Source organism: Eucalyptus grandis, chromosome 3 (genome assembly GCF_016545825.1).
Source record: "Eucalyptus grandis isolate ANBG69807.140 chromosome 3, ASM1654582v1, whole genome shotgun sequence".
Classification (NCBI taxonomy): domain Eukaryota; kingdom Viridiplantae; phylum Streptophyta; class Magnoliopsida; order Myrtales; family Myrtaceae; genus Eucalyptus; species Eucalyptus grandis.
Window position 1 is genome coordinate 58,296,475 of NC_052614.1, and position 21,190 is coordinate 58,317,664.

Consider the following 21,190-nt stretch of genomic DNA (forward strand, 5'->3'; position numbering starts at 1 on the left):
CTCGAATATTCAATTCCCAAAACCGAATTAAATTTCATGGTTAAAATTGACCGGACGTGATTTTAGTCCAATCCAACCAATTAGGTAGCTTTTAGCGATTTTACAGCGGATATATCCCTTAACGGCTTTACCAAATAGGTTAGTTAACTCGTGAGTGATCAGCTTAGAGAAAAAGGACCATAGGCGCGCCGACGATATGCACATTTCATTTTATCGAAACGGGATCGAATTTCATGATGTCACACGGCAAGTAGCCATCTCCGCTCCTCATAGAGGAGCACGGGCAGAGGAAAAGAGGCAGATCTAGGGTGTCAAAGAACCCTAGAAATATAAAAAAAAAAACCACCGACGGCCCAGATTTCATTCAACAATCGGACAATTCACACTTATTTTTGGGAGCGACTGGATCCGAGGGCTCGTGAAGCATCAGTCTTTGGGGATTGGACGGTTCACATGGAGTGAACTTCCATGGGCCGGATGGCCCATGCGACACTTTCTTCGATGGACCGGACAGTTAGTATGGCCCAACTTTGGCTCAGGTTTTTCAGCCCACGACCAGGCCCTCCTCAGCTGAAAAAAAATAGTGGCCCAAAAGGAAAAGGTAAATTGTATTGTGATTATTGCAAATGTCCATACCATACAATTGAAAACTATTGGAAATAACATGGAAAACCAGGAGAAAAGGAAAAAGGGAAGTTTTCAACAGTTTTTCAGGTATCGGGCCAACAAATGGGAAAATCAATTACTCATGAACAATATCAGGAGCTGATGGGAGCATTGAGGAAATTGGATGTTTCTGATAAAGCTGGAAGCTTTACAGATACATCTTAGTGTTTGATGAACTCAATTTTGCATAATGCATTGATTATTGATTCAGGTGCTAATGACAATATAGTTAGCAATAAGGTTTACTTTTCCGACGTTAAGAAGTTGTCTTACCCCAGATCAGTACAACTTCCAAATGGAAACACCACTAAAGTCATCATGTCTAGCACTGTGAATCTTAGTTTTCTTATTACACTTCAAAATGTATTTTATGTCCCTGATTTCCATTTCAACCTCATATTAGTTTCCTAAGTTTGTGAAGAAAATTCATGTCACATCCTATTCCATTCTGATAATTGCTTCTTTCAAGCCATTTCGACTAGCAAACTGATGGGCTTGGGTAGAGTCGATCAAGAGCTGTATTTTTGGATGGATTTTCCACAACGTTTTAAATTACTCCCTGTTGAACTCAGTAAATTATTGTGTAATGCTACTACCAATGATATGAATTTTCTTTATTATCAAAGATTGGGTCACAGTGCATCATTTCCCTGTCCTCAGTGCCCCATCTGCCCCATGGCAAAACAAACTCATGCTCCTTTCCAAAGTAGTACTTCCCGAGAAGATGATCTTTTTTCTCTAATCCATGCTGATGTTTGGGGGCCCTATCGTGCTTTGAATCATGATGGGTCTCGATTTTTCCTCACAATCGTAGATGATTTCTCCCATGCGACATGGATATTTCTCATGCAGTCTAAAAATCGGGTTCTTTCACATCTGAGAACTTTCCTGTCATTGTCAAAAACTCAATTTTGAAAAATAATCCGTTGGATTCGAACTGATAATGGTAGAGAGTTTTCAATGGTTAATGTGCTTCTCTATTTTCGCTAAATGGAATCTTGCATGAGAGTTCATGTACTTATACACCCTAGCAAAATGGAGTTGTTATGAAAAAGCATTGTCACCTCTTAGAAGTAGCATGTGCCTTTAAGTTTCAAGCATCTAGTCCTAAGAACTTTTGGGGAGATTGTGTGATCACAGCAGCATATCTGATCAATCGCATGCCATCACACATTCTGAAAAGGAAGACACCTTTTGAGTTATTATATGGAAGGGAATTATATCTGAGTCATCTAAGAGTTTTTGGGTGTCTATGTTATGTGACTACAGTGGGGCATAGGGATAAAATGGCACCTTGTGCTCATCAATGCATATTTATGGGCTATCCAGCCTTAAAAAGGGGGTATCGGATTTACGCACCATGTACAGGAGAATTTACTGTAAGCAAGGATATTGTCTTTCATGAGGATATTTTTCCTTTCCAAAATCTCACTTCTTCATCTGAAGATGAGAAGACAACTAATAAGCGATTCTTATTGGAAGAAGATTTATCTTCTGGAGGAACATTTATTATTACTTATCCTCCAAAACCAACTGGTGTATCGCCTCCAATGCCTATTGAGATCTCTACGGGTCATTCTATTGAAGAACCTCTTGAAGAGCCAGCACAGTTGACAGGTCATTTCATAGAAGAGTTAGCGCAGTTGATGGACCCTTTGGAAGCAAGCCATATTGAAGTAAGCCCTAATGAAGAATCATCCTCAATACAACATGAGCCGCCACGGCGTCCTAGTCGCATTACTCATCCACCGACTTGGACTAAGGATTATATATGTGGTTCTTCAAGATCGTCATGTACTCGTTACCCTATCTCATCTTATATTTCATTTGATAGGCTATCACCAGAACATTTGTGTTGCATAAGCCGTATTTTTTAAGAACGAGAGCCTTATAGTTATAACGAGGCAAGAGATGATCCTCATTAGCAAAAGGCCATGGAGGTTGAGTTACATGCTTTGATAGAAAATCACACTTGGGATGTCGTACCATTGCCTGTTGATCGCAAACCTATTGGATGTGAATGGGTATATAAGATTAAATACAGAGCAGATGGTTCAGTAGAAAGGTATAAGGCCCGATTGTCGATTGGTAGCCAAAGGCTTTACACAGCAAGAATGTTTTGACTACCATGAAACATTTTCGCCCGTTGCAATGGATGTCACAGTTTGTTCTTTTCTATCGGTTGTTGCTTTTCGTGACTGGCCGTTGCACCAAATGGATGTCCACAGTGCTTTTTGCATGGTGATCTAGATGAAGAAATCTACATGGATCTTCCACTAGGATTACGGAAATAGGGGGAGTCTAAGGTATGCCGTCTCTGCAAATCTCTCTATGGACTAAAGCAAGCCTCTTGACAATGGTACGCCAAGTTCACTAATGCACTTATGGCTACTGAATTCAAACAATCCAAATATGACTATGCTCTATTCACTTGGACAAGAGGTATGCTGTCTATTTACTTGATGATTTATGTTGATGACATACTTATCATGGGAAATAATGATTCTGCTACGAAGAAACTTAAAGAGTATCTACATTCCACCTTCCATATCAAAGATTTAGGGCCGCCTAAGTATTTTCTTGGAATTGAGATAGCTCGTTCAGATCAGGGAATCTCTCTCAATCAGCGGAAATTCGTAATGGAGATTATATCAAAAGTAGGACTGTCAAGCTATAGACCAGCCATTATCTCTATTGAGAAAAATGCCAAGCTGACTTCTGTCGACTATGATGCGGGCATATCTTCTTCTTCTTCTGATGATGATCCATTATTAAAAGATCCGTCGGGATACTAGAGACTCGTGGTAAAACTTATTTATCTCACTATGACTTGGCCAAACATCTGCTATGCAGTACAGACTCTTAGTCAATTTATGTACAATGCAAAACAATCTCACATGAATGCAACCTTGAAGATTGTGAGATACTTGAAGACATGTCCAAGCTCAAGGATACTCCTTTTTAGAAAGTGCAATATGGAAATGACAACCTATTGTGATGCGGATTATGCCACATGTCCTATGAGCAGGAGATCTATCACTGGCTTCTGTATCAAATTTGGGAATCATTACTTTCATGGAAGACAAAGAAGTAGTCTATCGTGTCCTTATCTACAGTTGAAGCCGAATATCAATCTATGGCCAAAACAGTTTGTGAAATAGTTTGGTTAAGGGGTCTACTTCTAGATCTCGGGGCACAAGTTAAAGGACCGACTACACTCTTTTGGCACTCAAACTTGTAGCAAATCCTATATTGTATGAGAGGACAAAGCATATAGAGGTCGATTGCCACTTTACTCGAGAAAAGATTCAAGAAGGAGTTATCAAGACAAGAGGAATTAGAACCTCGGAGCAACGCGCGGACATATTCACTAAACCGCTTTGTCAAATGTAACATGCATATCTTCTAAACAAACTTGGTGTCTTGGACATATACAGGCCACTAGCTTGAGGGGGAGTGTTGGAAGATATGATTTAGCATATCATATCAATTGTAAATTGATAGAGAATCGTGTCTATTTTAGGATTAGAAAGATAGGAGAATACTTATTTTCCTTTTATTAGTTCATTCTCTGTAATTAAATATACAATCTTGTACAAGGAATTACAATCAATAGAGAGATACAGAAATTTCCACATCTCATTCCCTTTCGACTACAGAGACCTTTTCTTCTTTATTTCACTTTGTTACATAAATGAGAATTTTCACAAGTTCAATTGCAGTTTGGAGATTGCAGAGTCCTAGAATAAGATTTTCCTATGATTCGCCAAGTTGTGCTCACGATTTGAACGCTTGCTCACGTGCAAAATATCCACAAAACTCTTACATAGTGTATATACACCTATCTCTTCATGTACTTCATGTGCACAAGTCTTATATGAGGAAGTGCCGAATCGAGTTCTTTCTATAATAATCAGGTTTCGACGCTATTTACATTGATGGACATAGTGCCTTTAATATACAATAAACAAAAACTAAATATGAATTTCTTCATTTGGTAAGTAGATCCTATATAGATAAAGAAAAACTAAAGAAAAAGGAAAGTAAATAATTTGAGACCACAAATCTAAATTGACATTGAATGATAGGGGGCAAATTGTTTTTTTGATGAAAATTGGGTGGATTTAGTCATATAAGGGGTACAAATAGCATTGTCCTTGGATAATAAAAACTAATTCATTAGATTGAGGAAAAAACAATTTCAACTTCTAGCAAATAGAATGAAGATCAATCGTTCTCTTTAAAAATGATTTTGATAAAAAAAATATTTTCTTCGTTATAAAGTTTTCGGTGAAATAAAATTGCTTGGAACATGTTATTAGAGTCGCTTCTAGCTCTCAAATGCCACGTGTAATTGTACCACCCGAGACCCCGAGAAGGTGGCCTTTTGGATCATGATGGGTGGGATGCTAGGCGGTGGGTTCCACAACCAGCAAAAAGGCAATTAGAAGTTTTGTGTTGATGTGGAATGGTTGAGAGCAAAGAGACGACAGAGATTAACTACACGCGAATTGCCATTCAGAAAAGTTCGTCGGCATGCTAAATCAATCGATTTCAACCCGAAACGTCAATGACTTAAATGCTTCCTTTTCATGTTTTAGTTACGTGCACCCAACTTGTATATTCATTGGGCTCTCATTAGGTATGCTAATCCAAAAAAAGAAATAATTAGTAATGTCCACGGACATTAATAGAATGAAAAGTATCTTTCAATTGAGAGTGAAGAAATTATTGGGCGTTTCATAAATAAGATAAAAGTGCTAGAGTATTGATGTGACACGATCCAATTGGTGATTCAAATTGATAATTAGCCCAGAAGCAGATTGCGCATTAATGAAGTTTTGCATATTATGTTTAGACTGTTTAGCTTGATTGGATTGAGGGTGAAATGGGTGGATGTATTAGATTTCGAGATTCGATACAAGTTATCTCATTTGGTTTAGAATATTAATGACCAAGATATAGCCACATCAACAAATTGTCTATGTCCATAAGGGGAAAATAAACATAGGAAAAGGAGAAATATCTCTACACAGAGACAGCAACGGGTTGCACACTCGAAAATCTTAATCAAGATTAGAATCTATTTCCTATTAAATTCATATTTCTCGCGATAAAAATTTTCACGGTTACATCGCAAATGGATGTTTTAACTCGTCATGTTTGAGGTTGTCAACCTCGTCTGATTCACCACACACATTACTGTCAAAAGAAAAAAGAAAGAGCAAAGCAAGGGTTAGAAAGAGGATAAGAGAATAACGTCCGCCCCAAAAATATTTGATTTTGTTTGTGAGAGAACCAAGCTATTGAAGCTATGGCCTATCTACAATCACATAATAGGCTAGGCCTCTCTGATCTAAGTCCATCAGGCCTGGTGGAGCCTATTGGGCCTACAGTTGAAAAGGACATGACAAGTTCGGTTGGGCCTACCACAGATAAGATTGCCGGCCTATACTTTGAAAGTTTGGCTACCTACTATTGCATTTGCCTTATGAATTGTGATTATCGTGTGTGTCTATATGTGTGTGTGTGTGTATTTGCAAATTCAGATACTGAAAATTAATCACTCAAAATGTAGTTCAATTCAATTGTGATTATCGCGTGTGTCTATATGTGTGTGTGTGTATTTGCAAATTCGAATACTGAAAATTAATTAATCCAAACATAGTTCAATTCAATTTATCAATTCCAACATGCTAGATAAGGCTTGTGTTCACAAATTGATCCGAATCTTCGTTTCATTATTTCTAAGAGGATAGTCTAACTCATACACCTTTTTCACTTTGAAATTTGAGCTATAAGGGATTTATAGGCTTTAGTGAGGAATGATTTAAGATTTCAAGTCCCATATCTAGCGGCAGTAAAGACATCGTGAATGATTCACAAGTGAAGAGCCATCTTCATATAACCATTGTATATTGAATATCCTTTTAGGGGTTAGTCTGACATCCAACAAAAAATTACGAAGCGGGTAATTATGAATCAGAACATAAAAGCAAGACAAGTGTCACGAGACAGGTTCATGAAAGTGATTTCTAGGAGTCAGAGTCAATTTTAACTTTCATAGCTGAGACTAAGGTGGGCCCCAAAAAGGTGCATGAGAGGGCACAATGATTATTTTCTCCTTGCAACACAAGGAAGAAATGCCTTTAAAGCATCCTCCTCCTCCTTCTATAATTAGCTGTTTTGGAAATCGTGAGAAAGAGAGAGAGAGAGAGAGAGCTTAACGAATCTAAATCCGTGGATGAATTTTACCTTTTCCAAGCCAAGAACCAACCGGAAATGGGGGGCCGAGAGAGAGAGAGAGCGAGCGAGCTTAATGAATCTAAATCCGTGGATGAATTTTACCTTTTCCAAGCCAAGAACCAACCGGAAATGGGGGGCCGAGAGAGAGAGAGAGAGCGAGAGATTTAATGAATCTAAATCCGCGGATGGATTTTACCTTTTCCAAGCCAAGAACCAACCGGAATGGGGGGCCATTGGTCCACCCCAGTTTTAGCATCACAAGGGAAATAAAAAAATCATGACTTCCCCTATTTTACCCTCATGTAAGAAACTCAGCCTTTCCTAGGTTCAATCATAAAAACCATGTAGCTAATCATTATCAATCGGTCACTACTTTGCGAATGTCAAGCGTAACCCAAAACACATCAAGAAACCACAATAGCAAAATCCATTTCCTCGTGGTCTATTATGGGTAACAAGCCTTTTGCAACCAAAAAACAGAAATAAAGAATCATCTGGACTCTTACACATGACTAAGATAGAAGCACAATGCCTCGCGGACCAAATTTCACTGCCCAAGAATCGCGAGATGAAATCATAAAATTACCTAATTACTGAAACCCTAATCTCATCCAAGGGAGAGCTCCTCACATATCGACATAGTATAGGACACCAAAAATCGAAAATTTAAGATAGGAGAATGAAACCCTTCTTAGGGCCGAAGGAAAGTGTGATGACTCCCCCAGCTAAACCTATCTGGGCGAAGTAGAGGGCAAGAATTAAATAATTCACGATGCATGTCGCGGTCTTGGGGTAGGTATTGGGCTAAGAGCATCATCGATGGACAGGAGCGGAAGACCGAGGCCGCGTGCCCTTGTCTTTTGGAAAGCGGCCCTGACGAGGGGGAGGGGGACACACTCGAAATTAGCTGTAAAACACAACGCGTTTTCGAGCTCCTCTTTAAAGCGCCGCCGTCTCTTTACTCTTTAGAGGACCCTTTATCGCTTTCGGAAAAGCACACTGAAAACGAGCATGTGGGGCTCCCAAGAGAGGAAGAGATAGGGCGAGAAAAGAGAAGAAGAATGAAATCCCATGCATAATTCGATCCGTTTGCATATATTCCCTCGTTCTTTAATGGGGGTGCGGTGGAAGGATTGGCCGAGTCTCATGCTGCGGGAAGGAGTGCTAGATGCATCTCAACTGATGCCCTGTTTCTGACCGATTCGACGTGGGAAAAAGTCAAACTTGTCTTTCTTTTCTTTCCTTCTCTTGTCAATTTTTTTGACTTTTTCTAGAGTTGTTCGAGTGAATTATTGATGTCGAATTTCCAGCTAGAACGTTCTTTAGCATTAATTCAAAGGTGGGTTTTGAAAGAATAAGAACGTTCTTTAGCATTAATTCAAAGGTGGGTTTTGAAAGAATAATACCCATACGACAAAAGGGATATAATGATTTCCTGAAACTTTTAATGATTTGTCAGTGTAATTCTTCTGGTTAATTATTCAAATTATGAGTTTATGATTAAATTGTCACTAAGATTAAATTGGTAAGTTATCAAACATTTGAGTACTACATTAGCAAAATCGAAAAATTTGAGACTAAATTGATCGATATACAATAGATTTGAGACGTTTTGGATAATTGTCCTAGGCTACAAAAGTATATTAGAATAGACTTGTTGCTCTAATGCATGATTTACTAAAGTCAAATAAATTTATCAGGCAAGGGGGTGAATTTATTTCTTATTTCAGGTGATAATTATTAAAGAACTATTCTTCCTTTGTCGGTACTTTCTTGTTAGGAGCCAAATAAGATATAGTTTTTGCGATTCTTGTCGAGATTTTGCCGCCACCGACATGCTTACGGGAAGACGCGTGCACCTTGGAAAGGGAATACGTCGGTCATGGAATCCGTGAGATTATTGTCTTCCAGTTGAGTTCACACACGTCGTGAAGACAGTGCCGTTTCCAAGAATTTATTACCTACTACAGTGACACTTACTTTATACAATACATTTAAACATACTGATATATAAAATGAGATGACAGAGCCTACTAAATATCGAATATGTTAAATGAACATAAAGATAATTTTATGCTTACTGCACTTGATTATTTGATTCGACTGTCAAATGATAACAAAAGGTAGATGAAGATTTCTGTCGTGTCAGATGCGAGAATTCGGTTGTGAAGGTGTTGAGTAACTAAAATTAGATGAGCAAGCTTTCCAAGTTTCAGCGCACTAATATTTTTTTATGATGTGTATAATAGTTTCTTTCAAAAACTGAAACATTCTTATTAAGGATATCTAATGAGTACTCTTACGGCATTGGACCGTCGTAACCTAAGTAGCACCGACACTGACACGCGATACGACACGACACGACACGCCGACACGTCATTTCTAAAAAAACAAAGAATTCTGACACATTGGGACACGTTGTATATTAAATATATATTTTTATCATTTTTATCAAATTAATTTTATTCAAATTCACAAATAAAAAAAATTAAAAAAGCCTAGATTGAATTTACAATAAAAACATTAGTCCATCATTTATTAATATCATTAATTGTTTCAATTTGACAAATTCAACTCTTTTTCAATAATTCATAAAACTTGGAGAAAACAAGTAATCGACATTCCGAATTCACATGTTAGATATGTTGGAAGAGGGAAAAAAAACTTGAGGGATGAATTGTGTATCATGGAAAGTGAGAGTCAGAAAAAAAGATAATACTATGTCTTTCTTTTTTTCTCCATTTATTTTTATTTTTTTGTGTTTTATTTTTTCACATGTATACATTTTGACATCTTATTTATTGAAAATTTTAAAAATTGATCTCGATATCGAAATCACGTATCAGAAACTCGTATATTGGAATTCCTACTTAAGTGTCGGAAAAATTGACAATGTGTCGGATTTTCCAAACGCATTGACCGAGTGTTGGAAAGTGTTTGAGAGTGTTGAACGCGTGTCGAAGTGTCCAATACGACACGAAGGCTCTTAGAAAGTGTAGGTACTTCGTAACTCGTAACATTGGGTTTCTCTTTCCTTGCTTCACTTGTCACCCATTTAGCAATAAAAAATAGAGAACGCTAGACAAAGCAGCTTGTATAATTCTAGCTACATTAAATCTCGTTTACAAACCTAGGTAGCATAACGATGAGTCGGAGTTCTAACGGGCATTAATTATCATCCCGCTTATTGAAATAATTCTCACTTAATCTCCTGGCGAAATAGGTCTATTTACTGTCTATCGCATCACTTATGATGTCGATCTATAGATGAGATTATAGAACGCTTGAAATCAGTCTGTCTAGGGTTTCTGGAGTTCTTTTGCTTTCTTTAAAGAGTTGGTTGAGAATTGAAGTGAAGAGCCAGTCAAATCTTTTAGGTCTTCAATGACTTCGATGAGCAGCCAGATCTGACCACCGCTCGTTTCAGAGACAGACGCATGATGCAGCGTGCATTCATTACGGCGACTGCACGTCTTGCACATGATCGAGGGCAGTGCAGTCGCTCTTCAAATGACTCTGACCATACAAAATTCCTGATTTGATGTCCATATGATTGTTAGGTTGGAGCAGTGCTAAGATATGGTATTTCGTTTTATCAATCCATCGCTTGAAAAGGTCAATCACGTGTTTATTAACATCTCCCATTAGAAAGAAAGAGATGAGTAGTTCATACATCCACGCAAATGGAACTCTTTATATGATTGTCAATTTGATTTTAAACTTTTCGATTTGATTAATTTTATCTTAAATTTATCGATAATTTGTTAATGTAACCCTTATGAGTGAAAATCACTGACGAGCATTGACGCGGGGAATTTTTTTTATAAATTTATGAATTTTTTTCCATGATGGTAAATAAAAGAATAGATATTAACAATTCATAAAATCTTAAAAAAACTTAAATAAATTATTCACGTCAGTACCAACCTTTCGGCCATACCATGTAGGATGGCCAGCATTCACGTCAAAGATTTTTAGCCAAATTTGATTGGAAAATTCATAAAATTGGTCAAATCAAAAAGTTTATGATTGAAATGGTCATTGTACAATAAATTTAAGACTTTCGGATAATTCTCCTGTTGATAGAAATTAATTTTACTAGGGATTTATACAAGATTTTACGAAATGTCAGTTAATATTAACATGCAAAAAAATTTCAACTAATCTACTAGTAGCATGTATAAGAAACTGATTTTTACACGGTCAGGCGGTATAAACATTAATATCATACCAATATTTTACATGGTATGAATACTTTACGAAGTATTCCGTTTACTTAAGTGGACAAAATATAAATTATTTTCGAAAATATTTTTTAACAGTACTAAAAGGTGGAAGGGGGGGAGGAATGTGGGGATTGGACTCTGAAGGCATGAAGAGAATCTGCATCTCCGCGACCGCCGACATTTGGATAAACGTATGGCGCGGGGACTTTTGTCCGTGGTGTAGTTTTTTCTTTGTTTTGGTCAAATCCGTGGCCTAGTTTGATTCCCTTCGGGGACAACCGTGGCTTTTTGACTTTACAATCTAATGACCCAACCCCAAACAATTGTCTTCTTTTTTTTCTTCGTGAAAGGAAAATAAAATAGTAAGGAGGGGCGATCGACGTCGAGTGTTCTCAAAAGGGTCCTGAAGTTGAGCTACATTACTACTCAGCACTGCTCAAGGCATTAAATTCGAAGATTGACAAGTCTGTTGTGTTATGGTAGTAGCTCCATCGGCGTCTTAGGAGCTTTTTAACTCTATCCAGGTGAGGTAAGTGGCACTCGGCAGGAGAACACATCATCGTTCGAACATGGCACGGAATGGAATTCGTGACTTCATGAAAGATAGGTGAGCAGGAGACGTCTGAGCCGACCATGCTGAGTGGGTGCACAGAAATTGTGTTAGTTAATCAATATTCAGCAATAGATTTATGTATCAATGAAGGTGATGCTAAAATCACTTGTGTATTTTTCCATCTCCAATCATAGGAAACATTTTAACTAATGTGTTATACATATGAACATCATCCACAGAAAAGCTATATGGTTTATGTCCATAGTTATAACTCACCTACCACAAGATTAGTTGTAATGGGTTTTATGCAATCAAGAATGAATGATAACATGACCCATTTTATGCGGTCTTTTATTATGATAATTACCTTGATTAGAGGGATGATGTGGTGATTTAACACGTAAGTTAGGTCTCCAAGACAAGCAAAACACCCTAATGAGAGCAAGTTTAAATTTTCCAAATATTCATCATGAAAAGGTGTGCATTTCCAAAACATATCAATTGCAACTTTATTAGAGCACTAATTTCCTTTTTCATTTGTCCTACTCAATTCATTATCATGCTCAATTCATTATTAGATTTTTGTATTATCTCCTTGCAGAGCGTGAGAATCAAACTCCACATCTTAAACTAAATATCCTTATCCCATCCACTTGAAAAGGAAATGAATCGGACTCCCCACCTCTCCCTTCTCATATGGGAAGAGTCGTCCCTCCACCTCTCCTTTCTCATGACCATGGGACATATTCAGTGGTTATTAGATAACTGATTAATAAATCAAAATGATATTTTTGCAAAGAGAGGAGAGAGAGAGAGAGAGAGAGACCCATGTCATTTTTTTTCAAAAAATAAAGAAAGGATGGATTCTTGGGGTACCCTCCTCATTCATTTCACTCACCCTTATTCTCTTCCCATATCCTTTTTAAGGTGGATTTTATTACCAATAAACCATCGCCAAGCTGTCGAACAGTTGACCTTTTTTCTCCCTACTCAGCAATGTCCTCTATATAACTATTGGGACTTGCACACTATAAATCATAAATCTGCCTAGCTCCCTCCCCCACACGCATAATGCTGCGGGTGCAACGCAACGATCCTAATCAATTCCCCTCACCACCTAATCCAATCTTCGAAAACCCAAGTTCCCTTCTTCCCACGCTTAAACCTTAAATACACTCGCTCGCTGCCCACGATCCACTCCCTCCTCCTCCTCCATCTCGCGTCCCTTCACCACTCACCCTTTCCCTCTCGCTTTCATGGTCCTCACATCCATGGCTCCCTCTCCTCCCAGGCTCGCCTCTGCAGCCGTCATCTTCCTCGCCTTCCTCTGCTGCCTCGCCGACAGCTCGCCGGGCTCGGCGCCCTCGGATCTCCTGCAGCGCGAGTGCCTGGCGGTGCCGACGTCCCAGTTCCTGAGCTCCCTCAGATCCACCGTCGAGGTGCTCAGGCAGGTCTCCGGCATTGTGTCCCAGTTCGGCACCGTCTTCGGCGACTTCCGGCTCTCCAACGCCGTCACCGACTGCCTCGACCTGCTCGACTTCTCCTCCGACGAGCTGAGCTGGACCATCTCCGCCACCCAGAACCCAAAAGGTACTGCCCTTTCTTTTCTCCGTTCGCTTTCCTGATTCGGCACTGAGTTCTGTCGGTGGGGACGCTGTTCTTGATATTTCTTCTTGGTGAAAGATCGAGGAGTAATTTTTCTGTCAATGTCTCCAGCACCAACATAAGGAATATGAAATGTCTTTTGGGAAGGTGGTACAAGGATGTGTGGTAGGTTTGCAACTACGTACTTTCATCATCGAGTGAGAGTCCTCTAGGGACCCTTTCTATCATCATTAATTTCTATTACCCCATATTATCTTTATGGTTTTTTTCTTTTTTTTCTTTTAATAACGCAAATTCATTTATTCATTTATTCAGGCAAGCACAACAGTACTGGGGATCTCAGTTCTGACTTGAGGACATGGCTAAGTGCTGCACTTGCAAACCAGGAGACATGCAGAGATGGGTTTGAGGGCACTAGCGGCATTGTCAAGAGTGTCGTCTCCGGAAGTCTCAACCAAATCACTTCACTACTCACACGACTCCTCACCATGGTCCACCCATCTTCCGGCTCCAACTCCGCCGCCGCTGCCGCCGGCGGCGGCAAGGGCCCGGGGCGGAAGCTCTTCAACGACAGCCCCCAGTTTCCTCGTTGGGTGAAAACCAAGGACCGGAGGTTGTTGCTAGCGAATGGGGTGGCGGCGGATCTGGTAGTGGCTCAGGACGGGAGCAGCAATTTCACCAAGGTGGAGGATGCGATCGCGGCCGTGCCCGACTACGGGACGCGCCGGTTCGTGATCTACGTGAAAAAGGGCGTGTACCGGGAGAACGTGGAGATCAAGAAGAAGAAGTGGAATATTATGATGATCGGCGACGGGATAGACGCCACCATAATCTCAGGGAATCGGAACTTCGTCGATGGTTGGACCACGTTCCGGACAGCAACATTCGGTAAGCCTTACAACCTTTCAAAATTTTAAAATTTTCCTAGTATTGGGTTATAACCTATGTCCTATGGTCGAAATTATTGAGATATATAATGTCTGGTTTTAATGCACATATAATTGCTCAATTGGGTTTGACTTGAAAAGAAGCAAATGTCATTTCGGTCCCCCTCGAACAGGTTCACTTTGATGGTTTTTTTTTTTCAAATTTGTTCTTTTGTGAGTACATGTAGTGATCGTGGTGGTGGTTGAGAATCTAATTTTGCACCTTCGGTACCATCGTATGGTGCTCGATGATGCCATATGGTGTCTCTCCTTACTTAGTGAATATATGATATAGTAAATAGAAATGTCAGTGCGAAATATCACTGGAAAAAAGGGTTGGGCACACGTCGAGTCGAGGGAAAATTATTATCTTGGTTGTCATGTGGGTGGTTGACGATGCCATATGGTGTCCCTCTTTACTAAGTGAATAGATGATACAGTAAATCGAAATGTCGGTGTGAAATATCACGGGAAAAATAGGTTGGGCACACATCTAGTCTAGGGAAATTATTATCTCGGTTGTCGTATGTAGAAATATCATAATGTAAGGGAGGGTTAATTTTTATTTTCTTTTACTATGCCTCGTTGAGTTTGAGTGTTTGAGTATCCAGATTATTTTTCACATTTTTTTATTGAATTTAATTAACTATGCACAAAGAATGAACTTGATGTTCTTGGTCGCATGTTGGGTAAAGTTATTCTCTGAAACCAGCCTGCTGCCACGAGTGCCCAAGTTTTCTTTCCGTAAAGTTGTGCGCATCTCGGCATCTTCCTTTTAACGTTTTCGATCGCAAATGCAGCCGTCAGCGGCAGGGGGTTCATAGCCCGGGACATGGCGTTCGAGAACACGGCCGGCCCGGAGAAGCACCAGGCCGTGGCCCTCCGGTCGGACTCCGACCTGTCCGTCTACTACCGGTGCGCGATCAGGGGCTACCAGGACTCGCTCTACACCCACACGATGCGCCAGTTCTACCGCGAGTGCCGCATCAGCGGGACCATCGACTTCGTCTTCGGGAACGCGGCGGTCGTGTTCCAGAACTGCCAGATCCTGGCCAAGAAGGGCCTCCCCCAGCAGAAGAACACCATCACAGCCCAGGGCCGGAAGGACCCGAACCAGCCCACGGGCTTCTCGTTCCAGTTCTGCAACGTCTCGGCCGACTCGGATCTGGCGCCCTTCGTGAATTCCACGCCGACGTACCTAGGGAGGCCGTGGAAGTTGTACTCAAGGACCATATTCATGCAGTCTTACATGAGCAACGCCATTAGGCCAGAAGGATGGCTAGAGTGGAATGGTGATTTTGCCTTGGACACCTTGTACTATGGGGAGTTCATGAATTCCGGGCCCGGGGCAGGCCTCACCGGGCGGGTCACATGGCCCGGGTTTCACGTATTGAACAACACGGCGCAAGCAAATAACTTCACCGTGGCCCAATTCATAGAAGGGAACGCTTGGCTGCCGCCGACCGGAGTGGCCTACACCGCCGGACTTGGGATTTAAGGCTGGTCTACAAATCTATCAATATGATGATGTTTTTTTTCCCCTATCTCGGAAAAAACTAGCACAGGACACCAACATCATGGGGATCCACTTACAACACTAGTAACTGCAGGTTTTGAACTCTCGACCTCGACGATGAAGGAGAGACTCGCAACCAACATAGCTACCTACGGTTGGGTATTAATATGATGATGTTATATTTTGTGTACTTACAAATTTGATTCTTTCTTTGTCAAACATAATTAAAGGGTATAAATGAGGGTTATTGCAAATTTTCGCGTCTGTTTTTCGTTCGCTCTACTCTTCCGAGTTCATGGATCTTGCAAATGCACTGAAGATGACGTTATCGTTCACGCTTTGGCAACAAATTGCCTTCTCGAATTAAACCCAAAGTAATTGATGGCGAGGAATAATGTGTCACATGAAATGAAGATTTCACTAAGATTTTTTTAGGACATAAGGTCACATCTGTCCACGTTGGGTCATTTAAACACCACCAAACTACTTTAATTTTAAAGTTTAGATAAAGCACTATCGAATTAGGTTTTGGTTATTAGGTGTCATATCATCCCATCATAGCATCACTTAAAAAAATAAAAATAAAAAATAAAGCAGCAAAAGCGAAAGAATTAGGTATCATCACATGTAGAGTAACGTTACTTTATCAATGAAGTGATGGAATTTTCTAGGAGTGAGCACCTGGACCAGCCCAACACTACTAGTCATGGTTTGATTCCCAAGGAGACCAGATCGATTATTGGTCCTAGGATTCTTAGATCAACACTGTATATGTTTGTCTTTGGTCCTGAGAGTTCAAGATCGGTCCAACTCAGACCAATCTTGACTATATATATATTATATTATTTATAATTTTTATATAGATAAAATCTTAAAATAAACAGTGTCAACAACATTAAATAACTCTTTAGTGATGAGTTCAGGTAATTTTATATTGTTTTTTAATAACTTAAATTTTTAATGTCTTTTAAAGCATCGATAGTCATAATTTACGAAAAATAAAAATGTTTTTGTGAGGAATCTCACGACATCTAAAAGAGCACAAACAGCTCCTTACGGCATCTTCTGACGTTTTGTACAACTTTGTTACAAGATTCACAGGAAGCTTGAAGCTCTGGTGGCAATCAATTTCAAAACAAGACCAGATTCATTTTCTGATGTCACCAAATTTCAGCCATGCCATCACTCTCTTATACCATGTCTTTGTGGGAAAACCCGGTGATCTCATAGAGATAAAAAGAAGAGAGTTTTTCAAAAGACGATGATGTTCTCTCCAGAAGAAACATCTTGATAAGCATTATCGAATAATGCTTCAAATCTTTTATCAAGTCGGAGCAGATCCAAATCTGAAGCATGTTTTCCTTACTTCCATCCCGAAAGAACTATCCCAGATGGTTGAAAGATCGTTCTTTGGAAAACAAAGGCGAGTACAAGATATTCCCTTGGGAGAAATACAGCATTATCTTATTTATTATCTTAGTTTTCAATTTGCCAAAATCGAAAGAAATAATTTCTCCACTCGCCACTCTCGCTCGCTCCACTCGCCACTCTCGCTCGCTTTGAGTCATTTGTGTTGCTCGATGTTCGCTTAGCTTGTTGCTTCCTACTTGACACTCGATGCTCACTTTGTTCAATGCTCACCCCACTCAACCCTTACCACTTGCCTTTCGTAGCTAACCTCACTTGTCATCAAACTCATTGAGTCGATCCGATCTTCGGTTGCCCTTTCAAGGAGTACAAAAAATGAAATAAAAAATTATTGATTAGTGCCGACCCTGGAACTGGACCGAACCCATTGGGTCAATCCAGTCCTCAATTGCTTTTTTAAGGAGCACAAAAAATGAAATAAAAAATTATCGGTTAGTCATGAATTGATCTTGGAATCGGATAGAACCCATTGGGTAGTTCAGTCATTGGTCCCAAGCTCAATAGGGTCGATTCTCAGTCCTAAAAAATTAAAGACTAGTACTGTGCAGGTTGATCATAGGGTGAGGGGATGGATCGACCCAACCCGAATCATGCTCACCCCTAGAATTTTCAAGATATGCACAAAATCGTTATTTATGATATATTTCATATATGTTGAAAGCCATCGCGGTAAATTCGCTTTGATGGCCTTATAATATTATATATATAAAAATCAAAGAGAAAATTTATGTTTTCTTGTGTTTTGTCATATTAACTTATATTAGCTTAGGACAAATTTAGAATTAACAGATGGAACATACCCTCTTATGTCGCCACATTGATAAATGAATTTGCCCGTCTATTATAATCCTTCACAGTGTTCATTACCTATCATCACAAATCATTTTCTTTGTGCAATGCATGGTAAATTCCCTTCGTCCCTATTGGGGTAGGCATCATAGAAGTAAGGCCAACATCTATAAAACAAATCATCCAACGGATTCATCCAAGTCCTTCAAGAGCTAACGAGCAGCAAGAGCAAGCCTTTCACCTAGAAAACCCAGAAGAACCTCACGACGATCACACTCTCTAACAGTCATTCTGGTTGCGATCATTGTCGCCTTCGCGGTCGAGATGTTGGTGCCGAAAAGGGCGCCGTGAAATCTCGAGCGGCTGCGACGGACCCACTTGGCTGCAGCCGAGCGAATCACGGCCGTCTGTGACGTGACTCAGTGTCCGGACTCGTTCGTCTTGAGCATTACTTCTCTCAGGAGCTCATCTAACATCACGAGTGATGATGATCCAGGCCAGCAGGAGATTCTCAGGCTATCTTCGGAGGTGGCACTGAGTGAGCTAGTGAATATCTCTTGTTGGCCCACAAGGATAGTGTCCTCCCAAATCATTGGATCGTGGCACTGGCGATCCATTAGTCCATAGAGCAATCAAGGATTGTGAATTTCTCATCAATGGTGCTATCAAATCAAGTCCGCGGATCGGTTTCGTCCGTCCAAGGGAACGATGAGGAGGCAAAAGCTACTGGCATGATGTTTAATGTAATTGACATTAGGACATGACTTAGTACTGCGACCACAGACCAAAAGAAAAGATCAATGATTTCTTGGGCGGGGCATCAAGTACGTGCATCTTTACACTGACTCTGTTTCGATGTATTCCATTTATATCACAAATTCCATTCGGTGCTTGTACAAGACCAAGGAGGTTGACAGCAGATCGTCATTATTGTCATTGCTGATTATGAGGGGAACACGCGAATTTCATCGGAACTCACCAGCAACAGCCTGGCCGTTGTCTCCGACCTATTTGCCATATCGGGGAATCTCAAGATCGGCTCGAACAGCTAGCGAAAGCGACTCATTTGGCGACTAAGGTGAGGCCAAATTTCCTTGGAGCGCACGAAGAAGTAGAATTAGGGAATTTTGAGAAGAGGGAAATTTACTATCAAAGCCTGGCATAGTGGTGGCTGGACCCGCAAAATGGGTTATCAACCCATTTCTATATGAGAAATGATTGCGTGTTAATTTTTAATCTACTATGAGAATAAAAAATTATTTTAAATCACTAATTAAATCACAAATAGTTATAAATTATTGTGAGACCCATTTCTTCAAGAATCTGTAGCTCACAACATATGGTTAGTCTCACAGTATTTTAAGGACTATTATGCTAGCCAAACCCCTTATTCACCCATATGGGTGTTAAATGGTTTGTTATACTGAATAAAAGGGTTTAAACACAATATAAAATTATAAATGGGTTTACAACTTATTACAACTTATTTAAACTCAACCCATTTCTATAACTCTCTTTTTGGTTTCTCTTGTCTTCACTCAATTTTGTACTCGCTCATGCCATACTCTCATTTTAGTTTGGTTATGAGTTTTCATAAATTGGATTAAATATGAAAGCATTTTAACAATATAGATCATGTCGAATCATGTATGGGTTGGATCGTCACTAGATTTGTATTGAGTGAAAATTGGTCAAAACAAATTAAATTGGTCTATTTGAGTCGGATTACTTATGAATTGACTCAGACCCGATCCAAATCACTTGTTTGACTGGTCTAGTGATGGCTAAAGATGAATATGGGGACTTTGTGACAATTAGCGAGGCAGGAAGTGCAATCCCAAAGAGGAAGAAAGAGAGGACAGTGATACATGTGAAGGAGGGAGAGTGTGTGGAGAATGTAAATTTGGGGGCAGACTGTTGGAACGTGATGATGCATGGTGATGGCATGCGCAGGATCATTGTATCTGCCAGCAAGAGCCATGCGGAGGGGTCTCCTACTCATTCCAGTGCCAACCTTCACTAAGTGAAAGTCAAATCCATGATCCCAATTTTACATGGTATAAGCATCAAGAAATGAATTCATTGGGTTCAATTGGTTTTTTTCCCAAGCTTACATTTATGCTTATGCATACAGGTGCTGGTGGGAGGGCATTTATAGCCAAAGACCATGGGGCTTCAGGAACCCGGCCGAGCCCGAAAAGTTCCAAACTCTAGCATTGCTATTGTCTACGGACCAAATGATTTTCTGTCGTTGCTACGTTGACGCGTATCAGGACACTCTCTATACGTATTTGGGCCAACGGTTCTATCATGACTTCCTCGTCATGGAGACCATAGATTTCATCTTCAAAAAGGCCATGCCGTGCTCCAAACCTGCTCCAAACCTGCAGCATCCGATAGAGATAGCTCCATGGCAGGTCAATTCAATGAGATTTTGGTAAAACTATTGTCAACTATTCTAAAAGCTTAAGTTATTAGATAAATGTATAGTTTATAATTTAAATATTCTTACACTCCCTATCACGCTTAATTTAGTCTTTTTGCCTAATACTAAGACATGAAAATTTAATTAAGGAGGTAAATAAAGCCTTAAAATATTTGAATTCAGAACTTTCAGCTCTGATACTAAGTGAGATTTTAGTAAAATCACTGTCACTTACTCTAAAAGTTTAAATTGTTAAATGAAGACGTTGTTTATTATTTAAATATTCTAACAAATTCAACATCATCACCGCCGATGAAAGTCGGACCAAAATTAGACACGGGCGTCATGATCCAAAATTGCAAGATCGAGCCCTTTGACAATGTGACGGCCTAGACGTTCCTTGGCAGGTCGTGGGAGGATTACTCCACAGCCATCTTACTGCAATTAGAGATGGGTGGGATTGTGAATCCCATGGGTTGGGCCGAATGGACCCCCGATGTTGACCCACGTAATACCATATTCCACGCCGAGTATCAAAAGAGTGGGCTGGTTTCAGGCCCAACATCATAGACCAGCAAACTACAAGGTTTACTGTGGAATCTTCTATCCAGAGAAGTGTGTGGTTACCATAATTTAAGATGTTATATGATGTAAACTTGTGATATAAGTTCGAGAAATGGTAGGAGTGATTTGTATGGCAGTACTCCTTAGATGTTGGATCCTCTTAGAAGTTGGGGGATTTCATATGTCAACTTCAACACAAAGATATGGTTACCTAGCATAGAGAAACTCATTGAAAAATACACAATA

At 39.9% G+C, this 21,190-nt stretch overlaps 2 protein-coding genes across 2 annotated transcripts; both read left to right on the forward strand.

Annotated features, from left to right (window-relative positions):
- The first annotated feature begins 12,735 nt into the window (after nucleotides 1-12,735).
- On the forward strand, nucleotides 12,736-15,992 carry LOC104437950 (pectinesterase/pectinesterase inhibitor PPE8B). The gene is made up of 3 exons (XM_010051002.3): nucleotides 12,736-13,281; nucleotides 13,612-14,184; nucleotides 15,023-15,992. Exons 1-3 carry the CDS (start codon nucleotides 12,948-12,950, stop codon nucleotides 15,718-15,720), a joined length of 1,605 nt encoding a protein of 534 aa, XP_010049304.2. The 5' UTR covers nucleotides 12,736-12,947; the 3' UTR covers nucleotides 15,721-15,992.
- Nucleotides 15,993-19,735: 3,743 nt separating this feature from the next.
- Nucleotides 19,736-20,950, forward strand: LOC120292000 (pectinesterase 3-like). The gene is made up of 3 exons (XM_039309841.1): nucleotides 19,736-19,944; nucleotides 20,090-20,392; nucleotides 20,788-20,950. Exons 1-3 carry the CDS (start codon nucleotides 19,736-19,738, stop codon nucleotides 20,948-20,950), a joined length of 675 nt encoding a protein of 224 aa, XP_039165775.1.
- The last annotated feature ends 240 nt before the right edge of the window (nucleotides 20,951-21,190 follow it).